We start from the raw sequence: 11,961 nt of genomic DNA, 5'->3' as shown, positions 1-11,961 counted from the left end.
AAATAAGGACCACGCCGGCTCGAGATTCCGATGAGGAGCTCGAGGAAAGGTAAACTCACTCCCCTCTTCCTATATTTCTACTCGGAAAAACAAGAAAATAAAGAAGAAAATGGGTAATGAAAAAAAATGAACCTTTGGAAATGTTGTTGTATTGATTTCGAATGGGTGGAAAAAAAATCCTTCCTTACACTGTAATTTTATAGGTTCTATATATTAACCCATTTGCATGATTAAAAAATAAATAATGATTGTTTTTTTTTTGGTGAGTTGTAACTGGGAAGTTGCTGGATAGGGGACCAACTGTTGTTGTTGGAATGTGGACGGTGTTCGAGAGGCCATGGGTGGAGCTACCGGAAGCTTCTGAAACATGGAGGGACAGCTGGTGTTCCTCTGAAATCTACTAGATGGAGCGGGGAATAGCTAGTGTTACTGGAAGGAACTGGAACACTATTGTGGTGGAGTTACCGACGTGGAGGGACAGCTGGTGTTCCTCTGGTAACTGCTGGAACCATCGAGTGGAGCTGCAACGTGGAGATGGCTACTGTCAAGGTAAAAATAGTGATTACAGCTGCCCCTCTTTGCTCATTGTTACGTAACAGAATGGAGCAAAGACATAAAGCACCATTTTTAGCTTGAATAGTTCAAACTTGAGTTAAAAGTTTTTCTCATTATGAACTTCTTATTCTTCTTCAGATGAGTTCTTCTTATTACGAACTCCTTCTGGAAATGCTGATGCTGCTCTATCTCCTTCTGCGATAGAGTCGACCAAAAGGTTGAACAAGTTCTTCAGATTATGAACTTAATATTCCTATTCAGATGAGCTCTTCTTATTACGAACTTCTTCTGCGATAGAGTCGAGCAAAAGGTTGAATACGTTCTTCAGATTATGAACTTCTTATTTCTCTTCAGATGAGTTCTTCTTATTACAATCTTCTTCTGGAAATATTTTAAGAAAAACAATCTCAAGTGAGATAAATTGCTATTTCGAGTGAAACTTTCTCAAGCGAGAAACAATTTATTTTAAGAAAAACAATCTCAAGTGAGATAAATTGCTATTTCAAGTGAACCTTTCTCAAGCGAGAAACAATTTGTTTTAAGAAAAACAATCTCAAGTGAGATAAAATTTATTTTAAGTGAAACTTTCTCAAGCGAGAAACATATTGTTTTGAGAAAAACAATCTCAAGTGAGATAAATTGCTATTTCGAGTGAAATTTTCTCAAGAGAGAAACAATTTTCTTTAAGAAAAACAATCTCAAGTGAGATAAATTGCTATTTTAAAACATCCTGCACTGAAGGTCTTATGGATGGCCCGTAGGACTTACAAATTTGGGAAATAGTTTACTAAGTAAGAAACTTTGGAAATCGTTTTCTTGCTATTCAACAATTTCATTTTCAGAAAAGATTAAATGAGAAACTTTGGAAATTGTTTTCTCATTTTTCGAAATAACTTTTTAGTTGGGTAACATGCCCCAACTTTAAAATAATGCTTCACTTGTGGATTACATCCATCTATTCTTTAGATGTTTGCATGATTCATGTACCTGAGGATTAAATTCTACCTGACACTTGTAAGGTATTTTCCATCATGAATCTTCTTTTTTCATATGAAAACCTGTAAAACTTCATGTTTGAATGCAATCAAATGTATCAATGTAATGCATTTTCTATTATGAAATGATGTTCTTATGAATGCATGAATGTGGAATCCTTCATTTGTCTTCAAATTGACAAGCTCGGTCTTCCTTCACTTAGTCAAAATGTCATTTCAAGTTGGAATTTTCTTTTTTGGAAGAGTAATCTTTGTGTTTTCTTTGCTTCATTTTCCTTCAGTCTCAGAAGAAAATGTTTCATTTATGGAACTCTTGCCGTAATCAGAATTATGACCTTGATGCCCCCATTTTGTTTTCGATAAAACTGGCTTTCTTCGCCTGGACTTATGTAGAAGAAATCCAATAGAGCTTTTAAAAGAGAATATATTATCTTTGAAGAGTGTAGATGTAGATATACCAAACTCAGAAGAAATTAATTAGGAGAGCAGCGTCTGTTCTGATTTGATTCTTGAAACACATCATAAGGAGGATTTATCCTAATTCCTTTCATGTCTCCACATCTAATCAGATCTCGAACAAGGCAACTTGAACCATATTATGTTGAGATGTTTAACAACAACCTATTGTTCAATCTTAGTTGGTTTCACTAGTTTCTTGTTGTTAAAATTTCAGCTCCCCTTCTGTGGAAAGAAATATTCGTTTAACCTTGGGGTTGAAGAAGTCAAACTTCATCTCGGATCAACAAATGGAAACACCATATGATCGTAATATTGGTTAAGCACCATAATCACTGGTTCGTAAAACATTTGACACCACATTCATCTTTTCTTGTGGCTTCTGCACATATGTTTCGTAAAACATTTGATAATACATTCATCCTTTCCTGTGGCTTCTGTACAGATTTCTTGTCAGTGAAGCTCTTTGCATAGTGTTCAGAGCTTTTGTATGATGTCACAAGGACATTTAAGAATAAAACTCAGTGGGAATATAAGGGGGATGTTTTGGCTTGCTAGAGTCGAATCACCAAAATAATGCAACTGTATGATGAACAAAGCAATTATGTATAGTCAGCTCCACAGTCACTGTTTCACCGTTTTCATTCTTCATATCTTTCTATCTCATTGGAAATATTTCCTCAAATCAATGATCTTTTCACAAGATGAGGTGGGCCTTCAGAATGCCCCATTATTTGCTTATATGAATGTTCAGAATGCGTTCAACATTATTTCTTACTGATGTGAGCCTTAAAAAATGCTCAAATATTCATACTGATGTGAGCCTTCAAAATGCCTCAACACGAGATTTCAAAATTCCCCACATGGATTATTTTTAATTAAAATGGGCTTTCAGCATGCCCCTTTAGAACAAGGCAATCATTCTTGATGAGTTGCTGATAATGTCACAATAGCGTTTACAAGTTCAGTTCTCCAGACTTTATGGCTTCTTGAACCACATGCTTTCAAGAATGTGAAATGCTTCATCATTCTGACCTCGGTTATTCTTTTTCTCCAATAGAGGTAGAATAGGCATCAACTTGCTTCAATGACCTTTCTCATTTGAAACTGTCTTGTTGAAAATATTTTTCTCATTTCTTTGTCAAAGAATGAAAGAATTTTGTAAAGTATTGCCCCTTATAGGTTCACAATTGAATCAAATCATAAACCCTGAGTTTAATGAATATCAAATAAATCAACTACACTTTTAAAATAAAAAAAATCATAGTCTATGGCAAGTGTCAAAATTATTGATTGATTTAAAGTGTAGGTAGATTCTGGTAAGGTAAGGTCTCTCAGGTTGATCAAGTATATATATCTCTTTGAGCGTCCATTAACTTGAAGAAATGGTTGCTATACTCATCTCATAGAGATACTTCTTGGTTCCAGAATCTCAAGAACGTCTTTGGGATGTGTAGTGATTCATCAAGAGCTTAAGATCGTCTCTTATGTCATTGTTGCACCATTCAATATTCGAGCCACCTTTTCAGGTTTTCAATTCAAATCCTCCTTTGGTTTCAAGATGTTACTTAAAAATTTACATCTTGAACCCCCATTTATCATTTTTCATATCATGCATTAAAGATTTTAAAAACCAATTTTTTCAAATAAAAAAATCAATCCTGAGAAGCGGAATGGAATCTGAAGATAGTCTCTTTCACATAGAAATCCATGTATGATTAAAATGGACTCAAATCCATGATGCCTTCAATCTTGCCTTGCTTGATTTGGATATGCTTTGCTACTTGTCTTTCATCATTTCTTTTTATGGATCCCTCTAGACTGCCAATTTTTGGGTTCATTTCTATTTTCTTCTATCTCCAGCATTTCTTGCTCTTCATCTTAAATATGAATCTTTGAACTAATTGCACTTGATCAACCTTGTAACTTGAGGCTCAATAATTCATCAATCTTGATTCAATTTTTTTTCTTCTTTCCTTTTCTCTTTTTCTTTTTTTTCTCTTTTTTCTTTTTCTTGTTTTTCATCTCTCTTTTCTTTTTTCTGATGAATAAGTATAGGACTTCAATTGCTTTGAGAACCTCCTTTATTTCTTGCATTTCAGAAATTCTTTCATTATTCTTGAATGGATTGATCTTCAAGCACTTCGTATTTGATCTACCTTGTGGTATCTTGATATTTCTCACTTTATTTAACCATGACTTACTTCTATAGCGAAATCTGGATTGATGATCTTTACTCATGCGAGCAGATGTCCTTCATCTTTGCCCCCAGTGTGGAGGGTGATCCTTAGATAAGGTTGAATCAGAAAAAATCATTTCATATACAGAAGTCTTTGTAAAAAGAGGTATCCCCAGGGGGATGACTATTCAGGATTAACTTTATTTACATGAAAACAATGTAATTAATGCATGATATAATTATTTAAATCAATCCCCTTATTTTTTTTCTTCTTGCTTCGAGCATGCCCTAATTACACAAAATTCTCTTCGACATATTGATCCATGATGTCTCATCTCGTCTCTTCTTGTAGGAAGATTCACGGATAATTGAAAGATTGGTTCTTTTGAGGTCTTTTAGCTTTACCAGTATGATGGTTTTGTATCTGAAATGAAAAATGTATGACTTTTGAAGTTGTGTATATGGTGGAAGGTAGTGTTACAAACAAATCAATTCTACCCGAGAACATAAACAACTGGATTTGATGTCTCAAAAGCAGGTAGAGACATTACTTCAGAGTCTCAGATATTTGTGGGGTCGGGATTTGGTTTTTTGTAAGGATCAAGTAATTGGCGTTGGATGGTATATGGAAGGTATAATTTTACCACTTGCCAAAGATCTATGACTCTTGAAAAATTAAAAGAATATTTAATTTACTTGATACTCAAAAACTTTGAGATTAAAACTTGATTCCTTACTCATAACCATAAAATCAACACAAATTTATTTATCACAAAAAGGTGGATAAAGGAACAAAAACATGTTCAAACAAGATGCTGAAAATAGAAAGTAATACAGTGGTAAATAACAACTTCCACATGTTTATTAGGCTTGCCCTATCATTCCTCGAATGTCCATGCTCCTGATTCGATTAAATTCTGAACCTTGCGCTTTAATGCCCCACAATTCTCAGTAGTATGCCATATGCTTCCCTTGTGGTAGCTACATATTGCATTAACTTCATACCCTTCAAGAAATGGGGGTTCTTTTGGTTTAGACTGAACTAGAGTCACGAGATTCTATTGAACAAGTAATGGGAGCAGTTTTTCATATGACATTGGAATTTCATCGATATGATCCTTCTCTCGGGCCATTCTATAAGATTTGGTCCCATGATTAGTTGAATAAGACCTCATTGTATTGATCTCAGCTTCGCTCTCAACGTCAGTACTATCGGAGCCTCTTATCTTGCAATTCTTGATAGTTATTTCGATCATTTCTCCACACATGACGATGTCAGAGAAATTATTAGTCGCAGCCCCTATCATGTGATTAATATAGGGAGATTTTAATGTATTGATGAACAAACTAGTGAACTCCCTTTCAGTCAATAGTGGATGCACTTGAGAAGCAACGTCCCTCCATCGTTGAGAATATTGTCGAAAGATCTCGTTGCACTTCATATTCATGTTTTTAACATTGTTCGATCAGGGGACATATCAGTCATGTGCTTGTATTGACCCAAAAAGGCTTGAGCTAAGTCTTTCCAAGAATGTATTTGAGTACATTTTAGCTGATTATACCATTTGGAAGCATGTCTAGATAAACTGTCTTGAAAATAGTGGATCAACAACTTTTCATTCTCCATATAGCCAGTCATGCGATGACAATACATGGTGATATAAGATGAAGGGAATGTAGTCCCATTATACTTCTCAAAATTTGGAACCTTGAACTTTGGTGGGAGAAATATGTCTGGGACCAAACTTAGCTCTTTGGCGTTAAACCCATAAAATGACTCAGCCGTCTCTCTAGATTTTATCACCTCTTCTATATTTTCAGTTATTGGATGAATTTTTTCTTTTCAACTAATTCATTTGAGTCAGGGACCTCATTATCAGTACAAAATTCATTTGGCTTCAACCTAGAAGCAGTAGGACAGTCAATGGGGAATGAAGTTCTAGCCTGATATTGTGGGTTCTTAACTGTGGGTTGGATTTCCTGATGTGCAGAAGTGCTCGGAATGTAATCAGGTGTAACATCAAGAGGGTATCTGGGGTTTTCAACAAGACTTTCCCCAGTGGTCAAATGATTCCCAATCATTTCTTCCATCTTGTTCAGTAGATTAATCTGAGAGTTTGAGGTATTAGCTTCAATTTGTACTAACTTGCTCCTCAATTCTTCTTGCGTCTCTTTCTGATCTATCTCAAATTTGGCTAGCCTATCCTCAGTTCCTTTAGACATTTTTCTTGTGTCGTGCTAAGCGTTCTTGCTACAAGTAAGAACCAAGATCACTTCGGTTAAAATCCTTATTTTAATGAATGAATGTTTTAATGCATGATTTGGAAATGTATTGAGTAATACAAATGTAATGCAAACAAAAGAAATATAAACAAGTTAGAGAAAATAAAATGTATCTTCGAAATAGATAAAAATAAGAAAAAATAAAAATGATTAGTAACAATTAATAGAAAGAAAAGATTCTATCTATCATGGTATCTATATATAAATTCTAACCTCATGCTTTCTAGTTTCATGCTTTGTTTGGAAAAATTAACCTAGCCGCATGATTACTAGATCGCATGCATAGAAAAAATAAATAAATAAAACAAATAGTTAGAACTAATTTCTTCTTTGTGTACACCTACGGACAAAGTGTCAGTAATGTCTAAGATCAGGTGAATTTCTAGGGTTTATTATATGCAGGGTTTCAGTTCTAAGAGTAAAGGTACTCGAACTGTCTTTGTTGGTGCCCACTTGGGCTGTCAAACCCTCAATCCTAGTCCATTACAGACTTAAGTGGATCGAGTTCAATTCGAGGGGATACATTTCTCTATGCCTAACACGGATAATAAATCCTCATGAAGACATAGAGCATATAAACCCCGAAAGCTACTTGCTATATCTGACACGGAGAATAAATTCTTACGAAGACGTCGCTTTCACTCTCACTTAAAAGAGAAAAGAACTCAAGTATAGAGCTTTATGTTTATGAAATGCACGTGTTGTGTGTGAGGAGAAATACTCAAACATTTAACAAATAACTAATAAAAAATGAAGTTAATATCTGAAAATCAATAAAAAAATATAAAAATATTAGTATATCAGGATATATGAAAATAATTTAAAAATAAATAATAAAGAATTTGATAGAAAAGAATTATAAATTAAATAAATATGAATTCTCAATTTCTAATTGATAGAGACAATTTATAATTGATTTAGGTTTGACCAGTCCCCAGCGAAGTTGTCAAGCTTTCGTAACTAGTTTTCACCCGGACATGAATTTCCTTGGCGGAAAAAGTATATGAATAAATGAAATGGTTTTCAATGAAATGTTTTGGAGTCGCCATCGAAATTTTTGGGTTAGGTAGGTTGAATACCTTAAAATCATCTTTTAAGAGAGTTTTTAAGAAAACATCAGTTAAAAGATAAACCGGTATGCGTTTAACCAAAAATTCATTCTTTTTAATAATAAAAAGGGATTCGTGGTCGGTTACGTTTAGGGAAGGATTAGCACCCCTATAATGCCCAAAATTGGTATCCTTCGATTATAAATTGTCTCTAATAATAGAAATTTAAGAATTCGAATATGAATTTAATTTATGATCCTGTTATTTCATATTCAATCAGATAACTCTGAGAAAAAAATAATTAAAGTATATATATATATATATATATATATATATATATATATATATATATATATATATATTAAGTAAGGTATTTATTTATTTAAAAATATCAGAAAATGACATCTAGTTACTTTAAGACATCCCCTTTCATAAAAAACTAAATATTAATAAAATATGATAATTGTTCCTAAGAAAATCATATTAAAATAATTTGAATTAAACTAAAGTAAATATATATTTTTTATAAGTAGAATATTTATTTATTTAAAAATATCAGAAAAGGACATCTAGTTACTTTAAGACAATCCTTTCTTAATATTTAAAAATAAATAAATATTATCCTTTCATATATATTTATGTGACTAAAATAAACTAAACAGAAAATAAAACGAAATAGTTAAAGAACTAAAATTAAAGTATTGAAAAATATAAAGAAAAAATAAAAAAATAAGAAATTAAAGTAATGAAATTAAATAAATAAAAAGTAGATCGCATAAATTAAAATATAAAATAAAGAACTAAAATAAAAGATATTGAATATAAGGCCCAAAAATAAAAATAGTTCAGAGGATTAAAAGATAGAATTAAAATGACTAAAATATAAAAAAGTAAAACATATATATCAAAATAAAAGAAAATAAAAAATAGCAGCTAATTTTGAAATAAAAAATTAAGGAACTAAAGTGTAAATATGTACTTAAATTATATGGATTATTTGAGGATTTTTCCTATTTTTAGTGATTATAATATAAAGACAAGGTAAAAGTTTAATGGGCTATATGTAATTCGACCCTGGGTTAGTGACCAGAATGTAAATAGATATCTAAACGTTGAAGACCTAAGGATAATTAACCTCTAAATTAGAGATTAAAACAAAAAAAAGCGCTAAAATAGCGGGTACCCTTTGGTGATTAATCCATAAATATGTGAAAAAAACCAGAAGCTCCCAGAAACTGGTGACCTGACGCGTGATTTACCCAAAACAATTAAAATGAAAATCACTCCCTTTTTATCTCTTCCAGAGACGTGAAAACTAAAGAAAATCATTCCCTCTTTATCATCTTCTTCTCTCACACTCTCCCTCTCTAACTCAATATGCGGCCGAGAGCTTCAAAGCTCCTCAGCAACGTCGCCGGCTATGACGCCGGTCATGATATATATGACCAAATAGGCCATTAAACCGAGACCAAACAGCCTCTAAGAGGCTTTCTTCCTCCTCTTTTGCTCGACCGAGAGCTCCAAACAAAAACAAGGACCACGCCGGCTCGAGATTCCGACAAGGAGCTTGAGGAAAGGTAAACTCACTCCCCTCTTCTTATATTTCTACTCGGAAAAACAAGAAAATAAAGAAGAAAACGGGTAATGAAAAAAAATGAACCTTTGGAAATGTTGTTGTATTGATTTCTAATGGGTGGAAAAAAAATCCTTCCTTACACTGTAATTTTATGGGTTCTATATATTAACCCATTTACATGATTAAAAAATAAATAATGATTGTTTTTTTTTTTTTTTTGTGGTGAGCTGTAATTGGGAAGCTGCTAGATAGGGGACCAGTTGTTGTTGTTGGAACGTGGACGGTGTTCGAGAGACCACGGGTGGAGCTACCGGAAGCTTCTGAAACATGGAGGGACAGCTGGTGTTCGAGAGACCACGGGTGGAGCTACCGGAAGCTTCTGAAACATGGAGGGACAGCTGGTGTTCCTCTGAAATCTACTGGATGGAGCGGGGAACAGCTAGTGTTGCTGGAAGCAACTGGAACACTGCTGTGGTGGAGCTACCGACGTGGAGGGACACCTGGTGCTCCTCTGGAAATTGTTGGAACCGTCGAGTGGAGTGCAACGTGGAGATGGCTACTGTCAAGGTAAAAATGGTGATTACAGAAGCATCGAAAGGCTCTGTATCTTTATGAAAATCGTAAGATAACAACACTGCCTAGTTCATTGTTCAGGCTTCAAGATTTGAAAACATTGGATCTCCGTGGATGTAGGAATCTTATAAATTTAACGAGCAAAACAAGCAGATTAGTCAGCCTCGAGCATCTCCAAGTTGATGGTTGTGATAAATTGGCTTACATGCCTCCTGGACTGGGGAATCTATCTTGCCTGCAAGAGTTGTGTGTGTTTGTTCTAGTAAAAACCACAAAAAAAAGATGTTGGTCGACTAAGAAACTTAAATGGGCTGAACAAACTTGAAGGCATGCTGCAAATTTCGGGTTTAGAAAATGCTGTTGCAGAGCAGGGATCTACTTACTTGAAGGAGAAATTGAATTTGAAATCCTTAAAATTGGAGTGGAAGATCAGGGAAGGAGATGATGTGTTTGATAATATAAATGAGGAAATGGTTTTTGAATGCCTTGAACCACACACGAATCTGGAGAACCTTATGGTGTGTGGTTACCAAGGAAGCAAGCTAAGCTGGTTGTCATCCATGTTCAGTTTAACTGAACTAATATTGTTTAGTTGTACTAAATGCAAGCATTTGCCACCATTGCATGAGTTATCTTCCCTCAAACCTATCCAGCTTTTAAAATTAGAAGCTTTAGGGAATGTGTCCGAGACTGAAAAGCAGAAGGATTTGTTTTCCAGAACATATTTTCCATCCTTGGAACTACTATGAATAAATGATTGGATGGTGGAAAAGTGATGTTGGTGAATCTTCAAATCCACATTTGCCTTACTTTCCTAGCCTTTCAGTTTTAACCATCAAAGACTGTCCTAATCTACCCTCTATGGCGCTGTTCCCTTCGGCCGAAGATTTGGATTTGAAGAAAACCAGCTCGAAACCTCTCCAAGAGACAATGAAGTTGAAGATGACAACACCAGAAACACCGTAGTCATCTTCTTCAACTCCGCGTCCTTTCTCCAAATTAAAATATTTTCGCATACAGGAGATTGAAGATCTAGATTCTCTACTAGAGGAGTTTCTGCAAAACCTAACTTGTATTCGGCACTTACGCATACATAGATACCTTAACTTGACATCACTGCCTGAGGGGATGCATCACCTCACTTCTTTGACCACATTGGAAATTCGTGATTGTCCCCAAGTATCTGAAAGGTGCCAAAGGGATACCGGACTGGCCTAATATTGCTCACATTCAAAACATTCTGATTGATCGAAGAACATATTTAATCAATGAAGGTACAGAGGAACGTTGTTGCATGGTTTTGCTTCCAAATACATGGAGGCCTTCTAGATGGTGTGATTGTCGGAACCTGTTTCGATTTCGAATGGTCATGCTTTACGTGGTTTTGGTTTGATCTAGTCTTGCACTTGCTGGAACATGTTCAAAATTGCCATGCATGTTGTATTGTTTTGTTACTCTTTCCATTGCTTTGTTCAGCTGATTCTTTTTGTGTTTGCTTCGTGTATTCTGTTGTCATGACTGTTATACTTTGTATACTGAACTTTTGCTGCATTGTGATTCCTGATAAACCAGAAAATTGCAGAAATTAGAGATAGAAAATTGCATTAACAAGTTTGGAAACTTTAACAACATTATCGATAAATACCTTAACTGAAATGAAGAAGTGTCATACTATGTGCAGTGCGTGGAAGGCCCAATCATTTGAGGGGTTCCCTGTTGCTTTTAAGCAATGGGTATATGGCCAAGTGTTCTGGGTAGCTTATGAAATATTCAATGATGGGAATCATCACAAAATGTATAATTAAAACTTGTTTGTGGTTGTTGTTGCAGCCCACAAATGTATGATTATTCCTTGAGTATGCTACAACTGGTAGCTCATAATCATTGGTGGTGTTAATTAGACAAGTTTTTACCATATCACCATCGAACTATATATCATTTAGATTACGAAATCTAAGAGGTAGCTTCAATGATTCATCTCCACATCCTTCTCTCCTTTATCTCCAACTTCCGCCACGTAATATTAACGAAAATTTAAACCCAAGAAATAGATTTTTATGTCAACAAACATAAATGTAAACAAATTCGAATCTTAAAAGTTACATCGCTACATCTATTATTGGTCAAATAAGAACCTAATCTTTTTGAATGGGCTCAAATAAAGACGTAAACAACATTTTTTTTCTTTTATTATTTAAGTAGATTCTAAAATGATATGCTTTTATTTGGGAAAATTAAAAAAATGTTAGACACATTTCAAAACATTTGAAATGTTGAATTCTAAATCTATTGAGT

The 11,961-nt window shown here is 34.3% G+C and overlaps 1 protein-coding gene across 1 annotated transcript; it reads left to right on the top strand.

Moving 5' to 3' along the window:
• Nucleotides 1-9,206: 9,206 nt before the first annotated feature.
• On the top strand, nt 9,207-11,131 carry LOC120170610. The gene is made up of 4 exons (XM_039178549.1): nt 9,207-9,236; nt 9,342-9,420; nt 9,480-9,660; nt 9,748-11,131. The coding sequence occupies exons 1-4, from the start codon at nt 9,207-9,209 to the stop codon at nt 9,989-9,991; spliced, it is 534 nt and encodes a 177-aa protein (XP_039034480.1). The 3' UTR covers nt 9,992-11,131.
• The last annotated feature ends 830 nt before the right edge of the window (nt 11,132-11,961 follow it).

Source organism: Hibiscus syriacus, unplaced genomic scaffold (genome assembly GCF_006381635.1).
Source record: "Hibiscus syriacus cultivar Baekdansim isolate YM2019G1 unplaced genomic scaffold, ASM638163v2 tig00111783_pilon, whole genome shotgun sequence".
Lineage (NCBI taxonomy): Eukaryota > Viridiplantae > Streptophyta > Magnoliopsida > Malvales > Malvaceae > Hibiscus > Hibiscus syriacus.
Note: the sequence above shows the minus strand (reverse complement) of the source record. Positions and strands in the feature narration are given on the sequence as shown.

Bases quoted from the DNA above. Each gene is read 5' to 3' on its own strand.
- LOC120170610 (XM_039178549.1), top strand. From the start codon at position 9,207: ATGGGTGGAAAAAAAATCCTTCCTTACACT. The intron at 9,421-9,479 runs ATGGAGGGACAG...AGCTTCTGAAAC, and splicing joins CTACCGGAAGCTTCTGAAAC to ATGGAGGGACAGCTGGTGTT. The intron at 9,661-9,747 runs GTAAAAATGGTG...TTCATTGTTCAG, and splicing joins TGGAGATGGCTACTGTCAAG to GCTTCAAGATTTGAAAACAT.